Below are 26,670 nucleotides of genomic sequence, written 5' to 3'. Positions count from 1 at the left end.
ACATTTCCCAGGCAACCATACAATGGCCCCGTTCATTCTTTGTACGCAGAGGCAGATTTACGGGAGCATGATTGGTTCGCTCACACCAGGTGCCAAGCCGAGGGGGCACCGGAACAGTGACTTAGAACGGAAGGCAAGAGAGTGGGGGCACTGAAATTTGAAAGCCCAGATTCCGCCACTGTTGTCTGTATAATAAAAGAGGATCAGATTTGTGGCAGAAACTTGCCACCCCTTTGCCCGCTACTCAAGAGATAAGAATCCACCCATCAAATAAATACATAGGTGGACAGAGCCTGATAGAAACCGTACTAGAACCTTAGAGCAGGAGGAATACTAACAAAGATGTCTTGGAAAGGGTGCAACATTCACTGCATGTTGTTTTTCATGAGACAATCTTTAAAATTCCAAATCAACTGAAATGAGTTTGTAAACTCCCTCTTGCATCTTCCGACCATCTGCATTTGTGAAGATTGCCCCAGTGTGGTATACGCGATTTTCCCAGGGCTTTCCAGGCTGTCTAACAGAAGAGATGCCTTTGCTTATAAATTAAGCTATGCAGGCACATAATCTCAAATGCCTCATAATTAAGTGTCTCTAGCTTGTATTTAGGGATAGGGAGACACATTCTGCAATATTGCAGACTCACATTGCCAACACATTATTTGTGATCCTTGTCAGCAACTCTGAGGCTGGATGCTTGGTGATCTCCGGAAGGCCAGTGCTTGGTGTTAAAGGCTCATCTGCCCTATGGGTGAGCCGGCTCTGAGCAACACTGCTTCATAGTTGAAAAAGCTTATCTGCATCTAGCAGATAGTGATAGAAACAGACTAACACAGAAACAAACAGGCATAATAAATTAACAATATTGAACCTGTTTAACAAATTCCAGTAACGTAAAACTGAGCCAACAAAGTTTGTATAACTATCCAAAGGACTTTTTAAAAAGCACAGTCTTCATCAGTCACCTTGAAGTAGTCTAGTAATGGGGACTGACAGACCTCACTTAGGAAGCCATTCTATAGAATGAGAGACACGACGGAAAGAACGCTAGTCATGGTTGGCACCAGTCCTGCTTCCAAGGTTGAAGGATTTCCAGGAGGGCCCTAGATGATTATCAAAGTGCAGAGATGGAACTTACAGAAGTACAGTGGTGCCTCGAGTTACATACGCTTCAGGTTACATACGCTTCAGGTTACAGACTCTGCTAACCCAGAAATATTACCTTGGGTTAAGAACTTTGCTTCAGGATGAGAACAGAAATCGTGCTCCAGCAGCACAGTGGCAGTGGGAGGCCCCATTAGCTAAAGTGGTGCTTCAGGTTAAGTACAGTTTCAGGTTAAGAACGGACCTCCGGAACGAATTAAGTACTTAATCCGAGGTACCACTGTAGGCACATGCTCAGGCACCAAGTAACTAATTATTATTATTTTATTTATTTATTTATTTATTTATTTATTTATTTATACCCTCCCCTCCCCAGCCAGAGCTGGGCTCAGGGCGGCTAACACCAGTAAAATTACAGTAAAAACATAATAGGGGGAAAAAACCAATTTAAAATACAGGTTAAAATGCAATTTAAAATGCAGCCTTATTTTAAAAGTAGCCCATAGATCAAAACCATAAGGGGAGGGAACATAAGGGTCAGACTGAGTCCAAACCAAAGGTCAGGCGGAACAGCTCTGTCTTGCAGGCCCTGCAGAAAGATGTCAAGTTCTGCAGGGCCCTAGTCTCTTGTGACAGAGCATTCCACCAAGTCGGGGCCAGTATTTAAAAGGCCCTGGCCCTAGTTGAGACCAATATAACCACCTTGCGACTTGGGACCTCCAAAATGTTGTCATTTGTGGACCTTAAGGTCCTCCGCGGGGCATACCAGGAGAGGCGGTCCCAGAGGTACGTGGGTCCTAGGCCGCATAGGGCTTTACAAGACCAGCACTTTGAATTGGGCCTAAAACATAATTGGCAGCCTTGCAAATCACGTGGAACTGGTGTGATAGAATAAAATGTCTAGTTTTCATTAGCATTTCAATCTGATAATGTAGGGACAGACAGGAAACCTCTTTCTGTTATGTGCCTGTCATTGACATCCTGAGAAAGAATCAGCCATGATGGGCTTAAGTTTAGTACGTACCCTTGGAGAGATGAAAAGGGTTTACCAATTTATAAAGTAAGGTAGCAAATGTTCCCCAGTGGGGATGGCCTACACTATTCATAAGAAGAGCTGTACATTATAATTTCCACAGAGTGCACACTACATGTTCTAGCAATCAAACGTCTCTTTGGTATTTCTCTGCATTTCCCTGTTGCTTCCTTGAAGCACGAACTGCTCTCTCCTCTTTCTCTTTCTGAGCTGTGGAAGCAACATCAAGGAAGCATACTTTAGAGTGTGCCCTAGAACTTTTAATACCGCAAGCCCTGTCAGATTCAAGAACTTCAAAAGGAGTCCTTTGTAGACTTTCTTTTCATAAGACTAATGGGATTGCCAAAGTGAGAGTCCCAGTGACCTCTGCTTGTTCTGATTCCATAGCAAAGTTCCAGATCCACCTTCAGTTTATTAACATTTTTCAGTGTATGCGTTATCAGTGAATGGGATTATGAAAGGGAAAATAATGAACCACCAGCACTGTAGGCCATGCAAATCAGCACCATTTAATTAAAGCACTATTTTTTAAACCACTCCACAATACTTTTATTGACTTCTATATTGCAAGTTTGTAATTTCATTTATTTATTAGATTTTCATTGCCCCCTAACCTGGATGGAAGCACCATTTGTCTCATAGAGATGCCAACAAACTTTTTCAGAGTTAGGCCCAGGAATGAGCTACTAGGGCTCAGTAATGTTTGCCTCAAAATAAGAGATAAGAATTCAAAGCCCTGGGATTCTTCTGCAGCTTAGATTTAAAAAAGAGAGAGAGAGAGGGAAAAGGCTTACTGAATAAATAGCTTCTTAAAGAAGATACGGGGTTAGAAGCAAAAGCCCATACCCCAGTGGGAGGGTAGGCTTTTGCAACTAGCATGATTCCCCCCCCCCCCCCAAGATAATTCTTCAAAGCAGTGATAAAGTGATAAAGATGGTTGACAATGACTCTGCAAGGAGGCTGCATTGAAGAGCTATCCTTGGTGAAACTGGGAGGGCAACAAAAGTCCATCACTATCAAATATACTTGGGCTGCAAGGATCTCATACAGATGGACTTTCTCTAAGAGTAGCTCTTCAGCTGAGCTCCCTTGCAAAGCCATTGACAACCATCTCTGCTGCTTTGCCAGAGGTCTATGTTGGAGAAGTACATCTTGGAAAACAGGAATCGGAGCCAAAATCCCAACCCTGTGAAAGAATATTTTACCCCAAGGTTCCTCCGTGGGCCTTGGGGTGGGGGGTGGGGTGGGCTTCTTCATCCAGTTTTCCTGGGGACATCTCTTCAAAGCTGCAAAGCCACATGAAAACATCAGCTTCCCCAATGGTTCCTCAGCGAGCTGAGCTTTTTACCAGTGCTTTGGTAAATATATCAGCCCAATTCAAAGCCAATTTGACGTGAACTGATAGGAGCTGGCTGGCAGCTCCCAGTCTTGGCTGCCATGTTTCTTTACAGCACTGCACATGATACTATGGTTTCTCGGGAATGTGGTGTTCAGTTTTAACTGGTCAAAAAGAAAATCTGGCCAGCTCAGCTGCTAAATATAGCCAAGTCATGGTCAACTCTTATATAAATGATTGCCTTTTAGAACTGTTAGAATAAACAAATAATTATGCCAAATGTCAAAACTAATCTGTTCCAGAGAACCCTTTAATCATGTCCTCTCAGAATCTTTATCGAGCACTATGCCAAATTACATGGAAGCCCCTTTTAGCCCAAACAATCTCAGTGGACTCTCTGGTATTTCTGATTCCTGTGTCACTGGAGTGATTGCTCTTGTGTTTATTTCTTCCTGAAGTCTGTATTCCAGTTCCTAATGTGACTCGTCTTTAAGTTAGAACACATGGCTAGCTGGAGAAGCAGAGGGCAGAAATTCTCTAGTGATGATTTCAAGCTGTGGTCCATGGACCACTAGTGGTCTGTGAGCTTCATTCGGGGGGTCCGTGGCGTATCTGTGGATTTGAGTCTGAAGATGGAAGATAGCATATTCATCATGTTAAATATCCATATGACTTTTTAATTGCATTTTATTGATTATTTAGTTTCTTATATTGTATATTCAGTAAAATACAAGATATAAGAAATAAAATAAGCAATTAAAATACACTTAAAAAATCATAAAGCATCTGGCTCGCCACACTACAATTGCTGCCACAGGCAGAAAAAATCATTAAGTGATTTGCCAAGACCATCAGCAATTTTCAGGTGGTTTGTAGGAAAGAAGAAAATGGTAACCATTGCTCTAGTGATAATCACACAACAGTTGCTGCTCCTAAATGAGGAATGTGTGACCTTTATTCCTGCAAAGGGGCTCTCGCTAAGGATGGCATTGTATCAGATTTTTTTTTCTTCCCAACTTCGATCTTTGTTGCTGAAGTTTTGATAGATGTGTCTCCAAATCTGAGTAGCTGGATAAAAAAGATATGAAGCAGGTGGAAAGCAAATCTACATAGATTATCAAGGTAGTTTGTTACTTCCATTTTAGGCAAAAGCATTTGTCATTCGCCAGATGTGTCTGATTCAAACAGAATGGTTTCATGCCAACTTTATGATACACTTGATTTAGGTAAAGTGGCTAAAACCTGCTGTTGGGACTGAGTTGTTCTTTATTTCAGTCTATCACTTTAGTTGCTTTTCTTTCTTTTTACTATTAATTATATTGCATGTATTAAAATCTTTGCTTTAGTAAATGTGTTAACCCTTTAAGCTTACTCAAATAAAAGGCAAAATAGCATAGTGATTGTTTGAAAACGTTCACCCCACAATTAAGCTCATTTTTGTGTCTTGGTTGAAAAGTGTAGCCATCTGTATAAATTGCTCTTAAGTGCCTTTTATTTTGTTCCGTTTCCACTTGGCAAACAAGATTACCCGGTAGTTGATGCTTCCACCCTCCCTCCCTCCCTAGACCTAAAGCTAATGAACAAACTGGAGCTCTTCTCTAAACTGATTTATGCATAGAGAAATGCAAACAAACACCCCACACCACTGAAAGCTCCTTCTAAGTAATAAAGCATTCGGAGAATAAAAACTTAGAATATAAAATGCATTCACCACTATTAGAGCTGCTGCACTCACACTCAGGATGGGTTATATCCAGCCTTTCTTCCATGGAACTTTCAGAGATGTACATAGGGGTCTGGGGGCAGCCTCCCATTTGGGCATTGAGGTTACCCCTGTTTAACTGCTCAATCCCCTGGGATTAGTTTTTGGCACATCACAGTTTTTCAGTCCATAGCAGCTAAGTGACAAATGGGGTGCTTTCAAGTGAGCTCTTACTATTTTGTTGAGATCTCACAAATGGCTCACTGTGGCAACGGGGTTTTAAAAATTATTATTAATTATTCTATTATTAATATTCATTAAATTTGTATGTTGCCCTATCCCCGCAGGTCACAGGATAAAATCACAGTATAAAAACACAAAATACATAATCATTAAAAAAACAACAACAACAACAACCAGGAACAACCCAATAACCCCTGCCCAACACATTTTTAAAGGGCGAGTGCCAATCAGCCCAAGCCCTGGTTAAAGAGGAAGAAGAGAAGAAGTGTTTGGATTTGATATCCTGCTTTATCACTACCCGAAGGAGTCTCAAAGCGGCTAACAATCTCCTTTCCCTTCCTCCCCCGCAACAAACACTCTGTGAGGTGAGTGGGGCTGAGAGACTTCAGAGAAGTGTGACTAGCCCAAGGTCACCCAGCAGCTGCATGTGGAGGAGCGGAGACGCGAACCTGGTTCCCCAGGTTACGAGTCTATCACTCTTAACCACTACACCACACTGGAAAGTTTTTGCCTGGCGCCTAAAGGTGTATAATGATGGTACCAGGTGAACCTTCCTGGGGAGAGCATTCCACAAATTTATTGCACTTCCCCCAGAAAATGTAAATCCAGATTAAACAGTGAGAATATGGTCTGGCATTTTGATACTGAAGACCATGCTACAAAAAAGAATGAAAGAAAGAAAGGAGCCTGCATGTATGGCAAGCACAGATTCAACAATAAACACCCATTTTCCTAAAATCTAAACTCTGCTGAGTCCTTTTCATCTCTCTGATGACTGACTCTGTCTATGGCAGCATGGCTAAAAGTCACCAGTCCAGTCTAACCAAAGTCCTGAAAGGGTCCTGCAAATAGACCCTTATATAGTCCATACCTTTTCTTCAGTATCTGAGGAATATATAAAGCAGGATACAGAAATGCAACATAGTGTTTCCTCTTGGCAAGAAGTCTGCTATGAGGAACATATTATTTTATTTGGCTTTGTACAACAGATTTCTGTGCTTGTCACTTAGATGGAAAGCTCCAGAACTGCTAATAGTGAAGCCCGAGGCAGGAGAAATCTTGTTCAGCATGTGTGTGCAAGATTAATTAATACTAAGTCACCATGAATAAATGATAGTAAAAGCCCTTGTTTCTACTTGAAATGTTTAGTTAGTGGTTTTGTGTCACTTCTGTGTTTAACCTAATTGCATTATTTGCTTCTTTTCTTTGCGGCGTCTGAAATCCTACAATTGATTGGGTTAGGCTGGCAACTGGAGTAAGGGAAACAAGTGTTTTCTCAGCCATTTCACTCAAAATTACATGTTTCATGTCTACAATATTTCAGGATAGGGTGAAAAAAATTGGGGGGTAGGAAGAGAATCAATGCGGCTTCCGTTTTGGTTCTTCCAGAAGGCTTGGGAAATCTTGGAAAATTCAAAGTGGCAGCCACAATTCAAAATGGCAGCCTCCTGGTTAAGCATCTAAAGAAAAACACATACTTTTACAGCAACTCACTATTTTGAAGGTGGTTATTTTGCTGGATTGTGTCCATGGCACATCCAATTTATCTGGGTGAAAAAGAGTACAGTCCGTGTCAGATCCAAATGCCTCCTCCTGCTGCATTCCTCTTCTCTCCTGTGAATGAAAATGTTTCTGACATGCACAGGGGTCCCCTGTATTACATGAACAAAACATTCCCCTGACTATCAGAGGACATAGGGAAGCATTCTTATCTGCACATTTCCACACGCAGCTCAAAGCCACAGGACAGTATCCATGAATATATTTGCTAGATATCTTGCCTATCTGACAGACTTGGTTTTAATCTTTCAAATACTTGTGCATATGCTAAAAATATTATGAAAATGTGCACTTAAAATTCAGTGACCATCGGTCACTCCTAATACAGCATTATTCACAAAGGAATATGTGATACACATAATAGAATTCCATTTCCCTACAGGATGGGATTTCATGCAAAATGCATTTGCTTTGCTGTGCTTCAGTTGGTCCGGTCTACATTGTTAGACTTGCTATAGCTGCAGCTTCCCGCAGTAATTAACCAGATCTTTTTATGCATTTATTCTTCCCTCGCTGTTGTGCTGTGTCATGTGTGTTGCAGTGTATGCAGCCACAAGGCTTCAAAACATGTGTGACTGTCACTGAAGCCATTTCTAGTTTGGGCTCAGGGTGGGTGGGTGGGTTTAATTTTTTTTTAATGATTCCCCCTATGTTTTAGTTGTCCCTATTTTATGTGTAAGCCACCTAAAAAAATGTTTAGGGGTATTCTCATTTCAACTCAAGAAAATAACCATTTTATAATTCAAATGGGGAAAAATAAATACAGTAAATGCAATGAAACTGACCAATCACCATGCTAGATTCCAACTCCTACTTCACATATTAAACGATCTCTTCTGAGACTCAGGAAACACCGTGACAGGAAATGAGGTCACCATTGGGGGTAGCAATGGAACTGACAATTCACTATGCTAGAGAAGAAACTTAAAATGCTATTTTTTAAACTATCTTCTCCTGTTAGATTCACAAAATGTTTAAGGGTATGTGTACCCCTGCGTCCCCCCAGAAAACCCCCCACTAAGAAGAAGAAGAAGAAGAAGAAGAAGAAGAAGAAGAAGAAGAAGAAGAAGAATACTGTTGCAAGGACTGTCTTTTATTAACATTCTGACTTAATGTTTTGCCTCATAACCCCCCATCTTCATAGGTGAAGGTGATGCTATGGAACAGGGCCTTTTTGGCAGCACCACCTAAATCAGAGCTTTCCAAACTTTTCATGCTGGTAGCACAGTTTTTAGACATGCATGATTTCTCAAAACAGAAATGCAGTTTCAGTAGCAAACTGGAGGTTAAACTAACCCCTTTCCAGCCCCCCAGAAGGAGTGTGGGGAGTGTTCGTGCAACACACCTACACACTGTAACTAACACACTAACTTGTTGTGACATATAGTTTGGAAAGCTGCGGCCTAAGTTGTTTGACTCTCTTTCTCTCTGAAGATCTGAATGGATTCCAGGACAGCCCAACTTTTCATACCAAGGGCCACAAGCGCACTTTGACATGGCACCTGTGGGCCACACATTGTCTCGTCATGTGGGGTGGGGAGTGAGGCCAAAATTTGATGCCCCCCTCAGCCCTCATGCTGCTTTCCAAAATCCAGCTAAGTGAGACATCAGGCTATGAAAGTGCTACCTAAGCTTTAGGAAGGAGGCAGAAGTACTCTAAGACACAGCCAGAGCCTTCACACCTCCTTTCCAAAGCCCCTCAATTACCTGTCTTTGGGAAGGATGCACAAGGGCTGGGAGGAGGTGCATCAAATGTTTCTGAGGGCCGCCCAAAAAGGCCTTGAGAGACACATGCAGCCCCCAGGCCAGTCATCAAACCACCCTGCTGTAGATCTTTCAATCTGCTGTAATGGGTGAAATTCAACTAACAAGCCCCGTCAGTGAAAGCCATGGGCAAAACTTCCACCTGTTTCATTGGGTCTCCCACCCTGAAATGGTCTTGGGGCTGGGACTGGGAGGACCTGCAGTATAGTGTTGGGGGAGGAAAAAGAAAATATTTCTGTATTGCAAGTTGCAACACTTGCACAGACAGAATATTTTCCATAGCACATCATTGAATTTCATCCTGTTCTATTTCACTGGGCCTTTGGATTTGAATGAGTTGTGGCTTGTCTGCTAGTTTACAGTAAACTGGTTAAAAGTAATATTTCATTCTAGGTAGGCTTTTTTTTTGTACTACTTTGTATGCATCTTTTTCATATCTAAGTTGTTTTACACATCTTGGATTTTATTGGTTTTTACCTTCTTATTTGATTGCCTCTGCAAAAGCAGCCTAAAATTCAAATATAAAGGATTGCTTGTAATTCTGGACACCAGTTGTGCATTAGTGAAACCCCCTATTTTGTACTAAATTCCATCTGGGAGGGGGAGGAGTGAAGGACCCTTTATTCATTAGATTTTGTTCTTTGTATGCAAATTATATCTAACCAGTTGTTAATTTATGCCCCCCTCCTCTGGTCAGCACTTTATGCAATTGGGAAACATAAAGTGTTTTTGAATTCAGACCTACATGGATGTTAAATACATTCCCCCATTCCCCTGCCCAGCTCTGTTTATTCAAGCCAGGCATTTAAAATTTACATTATTCAGAATGTTGGTGGCAGAAACTTCAAATGTGTCTATTCAGTGATTTTAATACTTGGACAGAGAGGAGGAGGGAAGGTTGGAGAGGGAGAGAAAGCTAAGTAATTTTAAACTCAGCAATGGGAATTTGGCACACGGGTAGCACACATTTTCTGTCCAAAGAAGCTTAGAAGTCTGCATGCCCTGGGCAGCACTACATCTTAGTGGCAACTCTTCTGTTGGAGCAGCTTAGTTGCACCATTGAGCTGAAAGCTTAGTGTGGTGGCCCTGAGCAAAAAGCTTACCTTCATGGCCTCCCTATGTCACCAAAACATGCATCTGCCCTAAAATACAGCGTATTTTTAATTGTGCAGATGGCCTATGTGGTGAAACATGTTATTTCCAAAGTCTGTGACATCTGCCTTTGTTAATTTTAGAATTTACTTCCCATCTTTTTTGTAGATGCCGCAAAGCAGCTAATAAAAATATGTATGAACCTATCTATCTCATCTATCCTGTCTACTCTAACACGCTAAGTCAAAAACCTATGGTGTTACATGAACCTGAAATACCCTGTAGCATCCCTGCATGTGACCCTATTCTAGGCTTGCTGCTTTCTAATCAGGAGGCATCCCCAGACCAGCGACTCTTCAGAAACACAGGGGATTGGCTCTACTCAGGGTCGGTAACTAATTACTTGTCAAGTACGGGAGTTCCCTTCTCCCTTCTAGTAGCGCACCGATTAGAATTAACAAACATCTGTTAGATTTATAGTCTTTTCACTATAGTATCATATTGCCAGCATAGACAGACTCTCTGCAAGTTGCTCACTCTGACTCCTCCCAACTTCTGCAGCAAGAAGCACACCAATGGGATGTCCCTCCTGCCCTGTGTCTCCTTTGTTCCCAGACACACTTGGACCTCTGAGTGCAGGGGGGAGGGGGTCCCCTCACTCTCAATTGATGTCTTGCCCAGCTGCTCCCTCCCTTCTGGTTGCTTAGCTACTATCTCAAAAGTAGGTAGCTCCTCTCTCAACTGTGCAGCTTCTGTCTCTGCCTGTCTGTCTCCTTCTGGAAATGCTGGAAGCGGGGGGGGGGGGATAGTCCCCCTCCTCTTCTATTAGGAGCTGATCTCCCTGTGATTTCATTCCCCAATCTTCTGATCCAGCCCAGCTCCTGATATTACTCTTTTAAACTCCAATAGTAAACATTACCAGCGATAACAGTACAGCCTTCTTCCAATTTATTAAATGTTTGCTAAACACTGGTGCTTTACTTACTTATTTCTTGAAGAAATTACAGTGGTACCTCGGGTTACATACGTTTCAGGTTACATACGCTTCAGGTTACGCACTCCGCTAACCCAGAAATAGTGCTTCAGGTTAAGAACTTTGCTTCAGGATGAGAACAGAAACCATGCTCTGGCGGCGTGGCGGCAGCGGGAGGCCCAATTAGCTAAAGTGGTGCTTCAGGTAAAGAACAGTTTCAGGTTAAGTATGGCCCTCCGGAATGACTTAAGTACTTAACCCGAGGTACCACTGTAGACACTTTGATTATTATTATTATTTTTAAAAAAATAGCTCAAAGCAAAGCGGTTTACCAACAGCAACACCGTTTTTGTAGCCAAACACCATCCGTGGTGCTCAGAAGGTGGTGGGGGAGTGAAAAGAGATCAGAGAGGAGCCAGCAGCAAGTGGCTTGTACCTCAGAGGCCAGATCAAGCATCTGAGGTTAACCTCTTGGGTGGGACAGCCCTGCCTGTGTGGCACACTATTTGCTAAGGAAAATCACATTCTGTGACCCAGATGTAGCCACACAGACACATGCATGGAAAATTGCAGAGATTAGTTTATGTTGCATACAATTTATCTTGCTGCCTCAGGGCATTGGGAAGGATAAGGAGCTTTGTGGCTGCAGAAGACCTACCTTTAGAAAATATACCCCAGCTGCTATTCCTGAGGGTTCACTAGGTCATCTGTAGACAGGCTTTCAAGCTCAAGAGAAATAATGGCCAGAGACCTACTTTTAAAAATGATATTAGATTCTTGGCATATCTTCTACATTTCCTGCTCCTCTGGTGTAATCTGAATGCATACTCAAGTCTTAGATTAAACCTTAGTACATAATCTAGGGAGGTTCAAGAAAGCACTGACATATGACGTTGACAATACAGGAGATCTATTTGTGGCATTTCCTGATGAGTACAGAAAAAATATTTAAAGATTTCTGCATAGGGTAGCAGCAGCAGCAAGGTTAACTATCCTTTTTACTCCCTTAGTATTTGAAATTATTTTCCTCCCCTTCAGCTGTAACTAAGGCTCTATTTATGCAGAGGAACTAAGAAAATCTAAACATTTCAGCATTTTCAGAAATATTACAACTTCAGTAATTGCTGCAGTAAAACTCTCCATAAAAGTATTTGCGCTGTAACCATTCTTAGTTCTGTAGTATTCCACACTTGCAAAAGTGAATGTCAATAAAAACTCCTGTTTGGATCTTGAATTTAAAGATGGCCCAGTGTTTTCTGGTCTCCTCTTGTTTAACCACTTAGGCTGCAGTTAGTGGTTGCATGCATTTCTGCAGACAGGTTTTTATTTTATTTTAGAGGTCATGCCAAGCTGGCTTTTGACTCTCAGCCTAACCGAAACAAGGTATTCTACATTCCTCTGTTACCACCTGATTAACAATTAATTTCTCTTTTTGATCTAAATATATGGCTTGAATTCCTTTCCTAAATTTATCTCCGAAATTCATTTCTCCGGTAATTTTTTTCACAAATTCCCAGGAGACATTGTCAAAGGCTTTTTCAGCATCTATAAACATCAAAGCTGCTTGTTTTTCATTTCTCACTTCCAGCTATTCTATAATGTCAATAATATTTCTTATATTATCCTACATTTGTCTGCCTGGAAGGAATCCTGCCTGATCTTGATGTATAGGTAAAGGTAAAGGTACCCCTGCCCGTACGGGCCAGTCTTGACAGACTCTGGGGTTGTGCGCCCATCTCACTCAAGAGGCCGGGGGCCAGCGCTGTCCGTAGACACTTCCAGTGTGACAAGCTGCATCTGGCGAGCCAGCGCAGCACACAGAACGCCGTTTACCTTCCCGCTGGTAAGCGGTCCCTATTTATCTACTTGCACCTGGGGGTGCTTTCGAACTGCTAGGTTGGCAGGCGCTGGGACCGAGCAGCGAGAGCGCACCCCGCCGCGGGGATTCGAACCGCCGACCTTTCGATCAGCAAGCCCTAGGCGCTGAGGCTTTTACCCACAGCGCCACCCGCGTCCCCTGATCTTGATCTATATAGTCTTTCAATACTAATTTCCTAACTGAAACAAGGAGCCCACAAGGAAGCAGCACAAATTACTCCCATGGAACAATTTTCCTCAACAGTGGTTGGAGGTGGACCAAGGCCTTGTGCGCTCCTGTCTCCAGCCCAGCCCTCCCAAGCTCCATTCCCTTGCTGAAAGAATGAAGACTGTTCAAGCAGTCAAGTGATTGGCTTGGAGATGAGTGTGTCTCTTGCTGTCTGCAGCCTCCTGCCTGGCATGTTTCCTCTGCTTCTGGGCAGGTGGGACAATGCAGGAGACATTTGGCTCTCTGACCTCAGGGCAGGGTGCCTGTGAAGGTCCTGACTCTGGTTTTGTGGTGTCAGGCTCAGTGATAAGAGAGTAGTCCTGCTTTTCAGCCAATAGCACGGTGCAGCGACGGATGCGATGGCACTTTTTCCTCTCACGCCATTGGGCTCGCTCTCACTTAGATAAATTGCCCCCCACCTCACTGAACAACACTTTTTGTTGTTGTTGTTTAGTTGTGTCCGACTCTTCGTGACCCCATGGACCAGAGCACGCCAGGCACTTCTGTCTTCCACTGTCTCCCGCAGTTTGGTCAGACTCATGTTTGTAGCTTCGAGAACACTATCCAACCATCTCGTCCTCTGTCGTCCCCTTCTCCTTGTGCCCTCAATCTTTCCCAACATCAGGGTCTTTTCCAGGGAGTCTTCTCTTCTCATGAGGTGGCCAAAGTATTGGAGCCTCAGCTTCACGATCTGTCCGTCCAGTGAGCACTCAGGGCTAATTTCCTTAAGAATGGATGCATTTGATCTTCTTGCAGTCCATGGGACTCTCAAGAGTCTCCTCCAGCACCATAATTCAAAAGCATCAATTCTGCATAACACTGAACAACACTTTACTCAAAGGTTTCTTTTCCTTTCCTCTTTAAAATTCTAACCCAGAGTATCCTGCAGGGGACCTTTGTGAGGGGGTAACTAATAAGTTGGCGTCTCAGACAGGCAAGATAGTATATAACACAAATGGATTAAACTTAGGTTACTTCAGGCATATAGTACAATTACACTTTAATTTGTCCTCAGTTGTTTTGCGTTATAGGTTTGGTTCCTTTAAACGGTGATACTTTCTTTCAGTTATCCACCCCTTTTAACAATCCTGCTCCTGCTCCTGAGGTACCTTTAGCAATAGACTGACCCAAGGGCTCGCCACACCCCCTCCTTCCACTGGGTTTGGGAGTTTCTTCTTTTCCTTAGAAGAATCTCTCCCCTCCAGACTAGATTTGAGTCCCAAGTAGGCTGTTCCTTTCCATCTCCTACTTCTCCTGGCTCAACCTCTGCCTCCCAGTAAAATTTCCGGTCTGTTCCTCCTACAGGACACCACACTCTGTCCTTCACAATATGCTCAGAGTGGAAGTTGTTTTGTTTTCCAGAACCAACTCTTTCTCGTTTTCACTCTTTCTATCTCAGCCTGTCTCCCTACCTATCTCCAGACCTCTCCAACCTCTGTTCCAACCCTCTCCCTCACTCTACCTCCCACTGTCTCTCAAAACTTCTCCTTTTAAACTCTCCCTCCTGGAACCACAGCCAATCAGAGACTGTCGTTCATTAACCATTTTCTGGCAGGGAAAGAAAGAAAAAAGAAACACTTTTTGATCCAACTGGTCCAGCAAAACCAACCTTTTTGTCACACACAGCAGCCTCGAATCTGAGCAGCTCACCCTCCTCCTCTGACTCAGAGCTTGAGGCCAAGGCCATAACACACTGTCAAAAAACCCCCATTCATTTCCCTCATGGGACCATGTCATATATTACATATCACCTAAGAATACTTGGGTGTTGGGAAACGTATTTACTAGTTTAGATACTAGATGTGTGTGCCTTTCCTTCTCCCTCATTGCAGGAAAAGGTTGGCTTTCTTTCTTCAAAACTTAGTCATTTATCAGTATATTAGAAGAAAGGAAAATGTCAAACACTGCAAGTATGCCTGTTTTCTTGTACACATGGGGAAAACCTAGTATATGACAGAGCCTACAGAGGCCTCAGTATTTGTCAACCTGCCTGACATTTGCTCTGAGCAGTTATAATATTGCCTAACATGACATCACAGCAAATGAGCCAGTGGCTACAGTAATGGGATAACAGATGAACAGCTGGTTTTTAGCCTACTATATAAGCACCAGAAATTATAGTTTCATTCATTTAATTCCACAGTATTATCTATTATTGTGAGATATGTTGATAACAGGCTGGGCAAAATGCAAAATATTATCGAAGGAGTTCCAGTCTAAACAGATTGCTTCAAGCAATGACACTTTTTATTTTTATTTTGCAACTGGATTCATTTTTATCTCTGCATTGGAAGTTTTGCTCTGATCACAATGACAAGCACCTTGCCACATGGCTGGCACTATATAAATGATGGACAGTAATCGTGGTAATAATAATTATTACAAAGAACATTGCCTCTTGATACTCCACCGGCTTTGGTCTTCACGTTTAAAAACAGTCCCTCGATGGTTTGAAAGCTGAGTATTAGAATAAATGGAGCATCCTATACATTGGCAGCTTCATTTTGCAAATATTGTGGATATTAAAGTTGTGGAATTTTCTTCCTGTTATAATATTAAAGCAGTAGGAGCACAAGATTTGGAGTTAAGAGTGCCAAGGAAAAGAAATAAAGCTCATGAATGGTCACAGCAGCTGGCTTTAAAGAATGAAACAAGCCTAAGCTCTGATGAGAATCTAAAATTCGATTAGAGCAAAAAAGATGATTTTCGGCAGTAATGGAAGGTTTATTGGTTGGTACTTGAGCTAACAGGGATTAGGTCTCAAAGGGCAAAACGAAAGGATATGAGAAAGTGCTAAGGAGATTGCATTGCATACCTCTTAATTCATCAGCTGCAGTTTATATTGTGCCAGCTTCATTTAAGGGTGTTACACATCTGTCTGGTATTTCATGTCCAAATCTTTGGGTATGTTGTTTGCCCAGGAAGCAATTTCAGCACTGCTTCATGTAACTTAGAGAAGGCTTTGTGCAACCTATGAAAGTAGTGCTCAGAGAGTATTGCCTACAGCAGTGATGGCCAAACCTGGCCCTCCAGCTGTTTTGGGACTACAACTCCCATGATCCCTAGCTAACAGGACCAGTGGTCAGGGATGATGGGAATTGTAGTCCCAAAACAACTGGAGGGCCAAGTTTGGCCATCACTGGCCTACAGGAACTGATTATTTGTTTGGAAGCTGAAATTGGAGGACCACAAAATACCACCACATCACTCATTCCTAGTCTTACCTGCCCAACCTGCTCCCTCTGCCAACTGTATTTTGTGAACCCACCAAGCTAACTAAAGCACACTATCTGAAGAAGTGTGCATGCACACGAAAGCTTATACCAAGAACTAACTTAGTTGGTCTTTAAGGTGCTACTGGAAGGAATTTTTTTTGTTTTGACTATGGCAGACCAACACGGCTACCTATCTGTAACTAAAGCACACTAGCCATGCATTGTGCCCTGCTAAGGAGTTGAAAGGCACATCCCTTCTGTAGCTTCAGGCAGGTAGCAAATTTATGAAGCCTCTACTGGGCTGGCATTCAGAGCTGGTGGACTTAATGTGACTTAGTTGGTCCCATCCCTTGGGAGCCTGCAATACTGAAGAATGAATGGTGATGTGCCTTCCATCATGAATAATATGTTAGATCCCAAGATGGAAGTAGAAACTGATGAAAGACTAGCCTCCTACACTAATAACTTAGGATAATACTTAAGTCCAGAAGAAAAGGTGAATTTGGGATGCCAAGGCAATTTTGGACATCATCACCAGCCATTCACAAATGTTCAGCAACTAGAGACTGATGCTATTTGCGAGCTTTAGTTAAAGCTGCTTAAGGGCTTAAAATGATAGAAGTCCTTAAAGCAACTTAAACCACTTTAAATGTTTCAATCAGCTTAAGGGCTTGAAGAGTTTTGTTGTGGTAGCTGGAGGGTGTTCTGCTGGAAAGGAGTTTCAAGAGAAACTCAAGAGCGCCTTGTGTTTGGAGGGCTGAGGGGTTAATAACTGTGGGGATGGGTGAAATGGAAAAAACAGAGGTATAGGAAATGAGAACAGGAAGACAGACATATATTTTTCTCTTTATCTGTACTATGAAGAGAGAGGGGAAACATTGAAAGATATACACTTATTAGGCCATATCTCTATTTAATGATTAGCAGAATAAATCTGCTGAAATACTTGCAAGAAATCCATGTGCTCTTATTGTTCCACTTAATGAAGATACATTTTGTAGTGATCTTCTTATACATCTGATTCCACAGAAATAACCTAGTCCATAAATAATGTAACTAAAGATAAGGGAGTGAGCAATGAGTGATGAAAATTAATTTTTCAGTAGATATAAAAAATCATGATGCTCACGGCCAGTTTAGAAAGAAGATGGACTGGATATTCAGTTAACGATCCTCTTCGTTTTATCTTTTTAATTTTAATTCTGCCATTCCTGTGTTGGTTTGCTGATCTAATGGATGCTGTTGTGTTAGTTGTTAATATTTTAGATATTGTTTTTTCCAAAAAAAAAAAAAAATGCTATTTAAAAATTGTTTTATATTGGTTGTCAGCTGCCTTGAGAAAACTGTATTTTGAAAGATGGGATGGAAATCTCTGAAATGAATGAAAAATATATTCCTTAATTTTTACGAGTGGAATGGTGTATCTTTTCTCCCATGGTACCTCAAAATTTCAAAATGATTCCCTCTTCCTATTTCTTCAACAATTGTTGTCAGCAGAAGACCTTAACTGGCTCTTGTCAAGAACTCTCAGCATCCTATGAAGTAACTATAAAGTGATTTAACTACTAATAAATTTGGGGTAGTTACTCCAGATCAAAAATTATTTTGAAATGAATGAGTAAGGAAGAATTTAAAGACACCAATTCCTTAATTTCTTAAAAGAACAGTAAATCTTCAGGACTGGATAGGGTTGGTGTAGAATATTATAAACACTATTCGGAAAACCTTACTCCACACTTACTGGTTATTTAACAATGTTATTTTCAAGAGAATAGATCCTAGGAACCTGGAGGCAATCAAAATTAAATCTAATTTCTAAACCAAACAAATATACTAAGCAGCTTGATTCCCAGTGGCCATTCATATTATTTAATATAGATTTTTTTTACTACAATTCAAGTAAATAGACTAAAGATGAGTAAACCTCATTACACTGACCTGGACTATTCTAGTTTTCTAATGCATAGCTTCCAGTAGACCCCATCAGTATCTGCCTGAATGTTATTTTTTATTGCAAAAAATAAAAACTATTTTTAAAGCCTTGGTTTGTGTAGAAAATACTTTTCTTTGGCAAGTAATTTCAAACATGAAACTTGGACTAAAATTAATTAAACTTATTTACCAGCACTATACATCTAATATTAGGAAAAAATGGCTATGGTTCCAAATTTCTAAACATTATCTAGAGTTACTAAGGATGAATGTCCCCTCTCCCCTTTACTATTTGTTCTTGCTTTGGAAGCTTTGGCAGTAGCATTAAGAGCTAACATTAATATCAAAGGACCTATCATAAAAGGTGCTAAATAAATAAGTAAATAAAAGTTTAAAGTGCTGTCCTTTTTATTGTTATTTTTATTTATTGAATTTATATACCACTGTTCATTATAAGACCTCAAGGTGGTTTACAACATACAACACAAATGTCACTAAATAACATAGTATCTGTATAACATAAAAATCAAGATAATGATATAAATACAGGTATAATATTAAAAATTACATAACCCTATAGAGATTCCAAGAATGGCAAATACATATTTTAAAAAAGCGGGGAGGAGAAAATCAGCAGCAGGGTATCTAATATACTGAACAGTGTAGAAATACAAAATCGTCTCTCAAAGTATTTTTCTTAATCCTAGGCACCCACAGGAAATGGGAGACCCCACAAACTTCAGATGGTAGCTTTGCTTTCCCCTCCCAGTCACTCAAGCATTTACAGATGACATGGTTATACACCGTATTTTTCGCTCCATAAGACGCACCTGACCATAAGACGCACCTAGTTTTTAGAGGAGGAAAACAAGGAAAACAATATTCTGCACAGAGTGTGTCAGTGGCTCTTGCTCTGCTTGCTTTACATTGAGTGGCGGATGGGAGCCATGGCTCTGGCTGCAGAGGCATCCCTCACCTCGCAACTGCAGCGGCAGCCGAGGGATCCCTCTGCTGTCCAGTGCATTCGTGCCATAAGATGCACAGACATTTCCCCTTAGTTTTTAGGAGGAAAAAGGTGTGTCTTATGGAGCGAAAAATACGGTATGCTTCCTGGTCCATTCATTGCAGCTCCTTCTTTAAAAACAAGAATGGGGAAAGTAACAGAAAGTAGCAGGTATACAAATGAATTATAGTAAATCTAATATAGTTAAGAACATCCCTCCTAAAATACAAAGTAACATAAAACAAGAATTAAAAGTACCCATTAGTCCAAAAATTTTTTTTGTATTTGGGGGTTAGTATACCCTAAAACAAGCTTTATCAAGCCAATTGACTCTACCCCATATAAAGAAAATGGAAAAAAGATGTTAAAAGTTGAAAAAAACAATCTCTGTTTTAGGGAAAATAACAGCAATTAAAATGCATTCTTTATTGAGCATGCTATTCCCTTTTCAGGAGTTACCCATTTCCAATAAAACCTACTATTGGCAAAAGATAACAGAATGTTATATATTTGGGGCAAGGGAGAGATCACAAAAAAGAAAGAATTATCTATACGAACCAGTCTCTAAATTATGTCTCTTAGTTTGCACTATAAGGGGATGAATGATTTAATATTGGCAGGGGGATGCCAGTGACCTGTTTTGTTTTGTTTTCGCTCTGCTACTTGGTAAAGGAGATGTTAGGTCGGTGGTGCTCTGTGATTAATAATGATCACCCAATGTGATCATTTTAAAAAGCCCTTTCAAGTCGACACAACTGAGAGCTATCAAGTGACAAGCGATCAAATGATGTACAACTATGAGCGATCCAATCTCTCGTTGGAAAACACTTTGCGGGGGAGGGGAATCTTAATTTACCAGCCAGATGAAGATGGTTGAAACGTTCCCTGATGGTCTGGCTGCTAAAAAAGTCCATGAATAAATATTAATAAAGGGAAGGAAATTACCATTTCAAATATGCTGGATGAAAGTGATAGCTCTGGTGTTCTGTGGCAGTTATATATTAATTTAGCAGTGGCTGTCACAGCAATAATTCAGAGCACTTTCATATTTAGGTTCAGCTGCGTAATTCATTTTGATCTCCCACATTCATCAAAGCATTGTTTTTGTTTATGTTGATATCATGAAGCACAGAGAGAAGAGTACAGAAGAGGAGATTCACCCTCTGTAAGCATCTCTATCCCATATGCCTGTTACAGCAAGATGCTGTTTTGCTCTAATTGTATGTAATTAATGAACAATAATCAGAAAGATGTCTTCACTGTGAAATCATGATTTAGTTTTATTTTCTCCTATCATGTATAATTCATTAATCTCAGTACAGATTGTACACTTGTGCTAATGCTGAATGCAGAAGAGAGCGTTTAGTAACTACTGTTTAAGCTCAGCATGCCTCTTAAGAATTTCTTCAGCACATTTCCAGTGTATTCCCTTACCATTCATTAAGTACTACTCATTAAGTACCTGCATTTGTAAATGCAAAGGCGGCCAGCTCAATCTCAGTTCCAGATAAGATTCCTCGAGACTGGCAGAATATGTTGTCAAAGTGAGTTAATCAGGTGCTACAAAAAGCGAAGACTCAATTGGCTGCTAAAGGCAGGTCAGAGAGTGGAAGTTTAGGAATGACAAATACTAGTAACAGGGTCACCCCTCTGGGAATTCATTAACTTTGAAAGAGAACCATAGGGAAGCTAAACTGATTAGGAGATATCTGTTGATATGTGTCTCCATTGAGCACTCTGATATATGTAAAACAATACATATCTTTCAGCACCAGCGGATGATGAAGTGGAAGAAATACTTGTGCAAAATTCGCCAATTGCAGCAGAAGAGAAAATGCTAGCTAAAACAAAATGTGAATGTCTGCACAGATTGAAGCACATTTATACATACCTAGCTGGAAGTTCCTTTTACTCATGAGTAGTATACCACAGGGTTGTGGGAATCCCACTCTAGTTGACAAATAAGTGGGTGGTGGTAAGGATTCAGTGTAATTAATAGGACCAGACACCTACCTTTACTGGATTGGCACCATCCACCACAATCACCTTTTGCTACACTGATGTGGGTGAAGAAAAACGGAACGCAAAATTATGGAGTGGGGGAATCATTGTTTAAAAATATGATGGTCTTATATTGTTGTATTTATCAGCAGCAACGAAGGCTTACTTGTGGTTACTCATACTGGGATGTATGTATTGAAGTTTTTAAGAAATAACAGGTTTTATCCAGTTGGTGTCCTTGCACAAGTGAAAATGCTTTTGATCAACTGGAAGGGATCCTTTAACAAGGGGAGGAGTGTAACCCTCTTAAAAAAACAGTTTCAGGAGACACAGGGGCCTGCAGGGAAGAGGGGGAGATGCAAAAAACCCTTCCCTCTTCTTCTATTTTCAGACATCTCGGCTGGAGCAATAGTACTAAGAGGATTGATTCTAGTCTTGTCTAATGAAATTAACAATTATTAGAAGCTGTTTTCCTTAAACTGACAGCCAAATAATCGGTATAGATGCATTTCTGCAATGCACACATGTTCTATGACTACAGTTATAGGATTTTCTTCCTTCTGCAAGATCTATTGTGTTATTTGTCATGTTAGATTTTTAGGGGAAATACTGAATTTCAGGCTAAAAAATCTTAAAACCTCGTCCCATGAAAGGAGCCATAGGGTGGCTTGTTCTTCACATCCTCCCCTCTCCCCCCACTCTGCTGCCATGATCAATCTTGTTTTCCTTTTCCAAGCTGCTTTTAAGTTCCTAAAACAACCAGGAGATCAAAGAAGTGCAGTTTGACCCAAGACATCTTTTGCTTCCTTCAGATTGAGAAATGAAATATTTATGTTGCCCCGCATTTCACAAACATTTGAACTCTTCTTCCATTTCAGAACATTCCAGGATCTTTCCAAACAAATGGATGTATCCTATGGTACTGTCCGGGATTCTGCGGTTTATGAATACTTCAAAGCAAAAGGAACAAACCCTCTGGAGCAAGACAGCACCTTTGCTGAGTTGTGGAAGACTATCAGCAAGAATAATGGAGCTGATAACTGCGTGGCAAATCCCTCTGAAGGCATCCGGAAGGTAAGAATGGGGGCATCATTAATTTACCTCTAGGAGGTTTGTGTTTAATATTTTCATCGAGGATAAATCCGTTTGCTGTTTCGTAAAAGCAATGAACTGGCATTAATAATTTTTAAACAGATTCAAAAAGAAACCATCTAAACCACAGTGATTACATTGCCATTTATTCTTCCCAAGAAAGCTGCAAATCTGTTTGGAACGAGATTGGTGTGATTTTTTTGTATTCTCCCCCCCCCCCCCCCCTTCTGAACTGAAGCTTGCACTTAGGTGACAATCAAAATCATTTTGCCTTTGATGAACCCACAGCAGGAGTCCAGACTGCCCATTGTGAATGGCTATTGTTCTAATCCATTAAAACTTTCATTACATCCCTTGTATTGTGAATTTTCGATTCCTACCATTTTCTTTCATATCGGCGAGGGTGTTAGTCCTTGTCATTTTATGTATTGAGTCAGTTGCTAAGCCAGTGGTTTACATTCAAGGTCTGGTATAAACTTGTGCTTGGAATTTTAGTGTAAAGATTTGCATCCCACCAAATTTAGCTTCACAGAACCTTTGTGTGTGGAAATGCCGTATTTTTCGCACTATAGGACGCACCCAACCATAGGACGCACCTTGTTTTAGAGGGGGAGAACAAGAAAAAAAATTCTCCCCCTCTCTGCTCAGCGCCCCTTCAGCGAAGCAGCAGGAGAAACAGAACCCCTTCCATTTCTCCTCCCGCTTTGCTGAAGGGGTGCTGCGCAGCTCTCCCTCTCCCACATTGCCTTCGCCTTCAGTGCGCTTCAGAGGCTTCGGGTTCCTTTCGTGAAGCCAGGAGAGCAGGACTCTCCTTCCTTCAGTGAAAGGAGAGGCAAAAGGAAAGGCTTCAGCGAAAGGAGCAGCCTTCCCACTGCTCCCCGAGCTTGTTGGGGCTGGAGGGGGAAGCCCGGTCCCCCCCCCAGCCCCAGGGACCACACATTCGCTCCATAAGACGCACAGACATTTCCCCTTAGATTTTAAGAGGAAAAAGGTGCGTCTTATGAAGCGAAAAATACAGAAATTGGATGGATGCTCAGGCAAGTTCCAGCTGCCAAAGGAAAGCTTTTCTGGGGGCGAGACAAAGACAACCCCTTTCCATTTTTGTGTGGCAAATCAGGGGTGGGTGGTGTGTTGGATCTGTCCTGGTTCATCTCTTCTCCCCCCCCCCCCCCCCAGAGCTTGCTACACAGCACTCTTGAGAGAAGAGGTTTCTTTTGCTGAGCTGCAGCTTGGAAGATGAACATACTTTGGGTTTGGCTACACCTAGCTGGTACTCAGCTGAGCAATGCAGAACTGTTTTTTACTTTATTTTTAAAATATGCTGCACAGTAAGGGAATAAGAGGCTAATTGCCCTGAGACCTGCGGGCATAGGGCAGTATACAAATTTAAGTCATCATCATTATCATTGTGGGACCAGGGCTTTGACTGGCCTGCTCACTCTACTCCCAACCTATGCAGAACATGGTGTAGCAAGGATTGCACATCTTCACTGATACTATAGTATGTATATCTCAACTCCTGTCTTGGTGCATATTGTTTCATGCAACTGGGTTTGCAGTTAGGCCGCATTGTATAGCTGCTTTAGGTGTCCAACTTCCAAGTCAAATGTCATTATGCATTCACCCATCCATACAACTTTTGTTGGCTTTGGAGATGTAATTCCACTCAGTCATGCATTCCTTCCCCCACAGACTGGTTAGATTGGTCTCAACTAGGGCCAGGGCCTTTTCAGTACTGGCCCTGACTTGATGGAATGCTCTGTCACAAGATACTAGGGCCCTGCGGGACTTGACATCTTTCCGCAGGGCCTGCAAGACAGAGCTGTTCCACCTGGGCTTTGGATTGGAATCAGTCTGACCCTTATGTTTCCTTCCCCTTATGGTTTTGATCTATGGGCTACTATTAAAATGAGGGTGCAATTTAAATTGTATTTTAACCTGTATTTTAAATTGGTTTTTTCCCCTCCCCCCCCAATTATGTTTTTATTGTGATTTTACTGGTGTTAGCCACCCTGAGCTTGGCTCTGGTCGGGGAGGGTGGGGTATAAATAACATTATTATTATTTCTCCTCTACCATATATGCTCACATAATTTTAAGTGCCTTCAAACCTTTGTTGCTGTTGCCAGATTCAAGTGGCAGTTATTGGGTTCAATGATCAGAGGTGACTGGAAACCTCATACTAAACCCTGTACTCTTGTTGCATTATTTATTTTAAGTGTCAACTCAAAGCTGGCACATTTTGTCTATATGCTACAAGGCAAAGGGATGTATTCAGAGCAGAGCAACAATAGAGGAACCATCTGACTTCTAGCCCTGTGGCAACTTGGAGACCCTTGTTATATGTGTACTTCCGAGTTTCTCCTGTGCCATATATATCAGTATTAATGGAGGATAGATGCCATTGGAAGAGTACTTGGTAGAACTAGACAACAAATGCAGAGAATGTGGCACAAGTGCAAAACAGTGAAAACATCTTAGCCGTACCATAGCATCCCTCTTCCCTTGTTCTAATGTCTCTTCTGCTAAAATTTCAGTATTTTTCTGGAAATACCCCCCCCCCCCCAAGCAATTGAATTTAACCTCTAGCACTGCATGCTATGAGAGCAAAAATTCTGCGGAAATCAACAGGACAAAGAAATGCAACCTAACGCTGCCTTTCTCTCCCCCGCCTCACCTCCTCTCGAAAGCCTGATTGTCACATTCATTTTTTGATGTTGAAAAGTTGCTACAATGTGACTTTCACCTTTTATTTCCATGTGATAATCTCTCCTGAATGTGCCCCCAACTTGCTGAGATCAGAGATTTGCCATGTCTTTGGGAAGCCACAGAAAGCTGTCATTCTGCAGGGCACAGCAAAGCGCAGAGCTCCTCACACTGTGTGCGTTCAAAGGAAATTTCTCCACATGAAAATCGCAGGCAAAAGTCACATTGTAGGGAATTTACCATATCAAGGGTGAGTGTGAGAACTAAAGCACGCTCCGCAATTATATTGCATTAATGTAGACTCACCAAAAAGAAAGGAAAATTGCAATTTGTGTATAAGGTTTAGATTCCAGTGCGGATGCTTCTACTCAAAATGCAGGTAGATGGTAGGCAATATAAAGCTCTCTAAGGATGTCCTTTCCTCTGTTTTCTTGCTTTCGGTATCCGTAGGCATTATGCTCCACATAATTATAGGAGCAGTGAGATTATTTAGCTTAAGGAGAAAGCCCTTAACATTTGCCTGACAGCTATGCAGAGCTGGTGTCAGAGGTCAGCATTGTTAGGCATTGAATTATTATTATTATTATTATTATTATTATTATTATTATTATTATTATTATTCCCATTGCTTGTCCCTAGAATCTACTGGTCCTGTTGCTTCTCCTCCTTGCTGTTCAGGGCTGTTCACTTTCAGAGTGAGCAAGGAAGAAAAGAAGCAATGAGAACATAAGAAAAGCCTGCAGGATCAGGCCAATGGTCTATCTAGTCTGGCAAGGTGTTCTCACAGTGGTCAGCAAGGTTCCTGCAGGAAGCCCAGAAGAGGACTCTCCCTTCCTGCAGTTTCCAGCAACTCTAATCAGGAATAGTCATCTCAGTATGACTTGCCCTCTTGCTCTCTCTGGCAGGTGGTTTCATATGGGCACAGGGGGGAAGGCAAGTAAATGGGCAGCATTAACACCAGCGAGGGAGACAAGATGGGCCTATTCAGAGAGGGCAGCCCACTGAAAATGTCTTGCCCAAAAGACCCCCAAAATTTGAGATTTCCACTGCTGCTTTCTTTCATAATTCCCAAGCGCCAAATAGAGAAATTTAAGAAATGGAATCCATACTGCACAACTTGGAGTGTCCTGAAGTGTTTGAACAAGAGAAACCCTCAATGAATTATATTTCATTCATATTCTCCCCCACCACACACACAGAAAGAGAGCACTTGGAACTTGTTCATTGATGAAGTTGTCAAAATTGTTAGGCTCCTTCCAAAATACAGAGAAGTTTGAAATTTCACGTATCGTCCTCTAACACATTTTACTTACTAAAAAAATTCTGAGAATTGAACACACTTACTTCCTGCTTGACCCAAATTTGGGTCCCCAGCCCAGCTGTTGTTGCACTGCAACTCCCATCATCCCTGACTGGTCCTGCTAGCTAGGGTTGATGGGAGTTGTAGTCCAACAACAGATGGGGACCCAAGCTTGAGAAACACTGGATCATTAAATCCTCTTAACTAGTCAATTGTTTGTCCCATGTACCAAAGGTAAATGTTGGCATCACTTTTCACTTCAGGTTTTTCCTCTAAATACGAATGGGCAGAAAATTACATCAGTGACTAACACTTTTTTCATTTTTATGGGGGGGGGGGAATGATGAAAAGTCAAAACCCAGACCACCTATTTATGTTGTTTAAAAGATTTTGATGGGCAGAAAACAGAGGTAAATATCTGACACATCCCAGAAGTACTGCCATTCTTCTAGAGCCCTGTGACTTCAGTTGTGTTTGAGCAGCTATATCGATCTAACATCAGGGATTTTAAAAATGTAATACCCCCTAG

General features: G+C 41.5%; 1 protein-coding gene across 6 annotated transcripts in view; it reads left to right on the top strand.

Annotated features, from left to right (window-relative positions):
- The window catches only part of GRID1 (glutamate ionotropic receptor delta type subunit 1), a 713,795-nt gene that overhangs the window by 649,931 nt on the left and 37,194 nt on the right, over positions 1–26,670 (top strand). For all 6 annotated transcript variants that reach the window (XM_028729284.2, XM_028729285.2, XM_028729283.2 and 3 more), the window contains exon 13: positions 21,923–22,118. In XM_028729284.2, coding sequence (XP_028585117.2) covers positions 21,923–22,118 — 196 coding nt within the window. The remainder of the gene's footprint in view (positions 1–21,922; positions 22,119–26,670) is intronic.

Source organism: Podarcis muralis, chromosome 6 (genome assembly GCF_964188315.1).
Source record: "Podarcis muralis chromosome 6, rPodMur119.hap1.1, whole genome shotgun sequence".
NCBI lineage: Eukaryota > Metazoa > Chordata > Lepidosauria > Squamata > Lacertidae > Podarcis > Podarcis muralis.
Note: the sequence above shows the minus strand (reverse complement) of the source record. Positions and strands in the feature narration are given on the sequence as shown.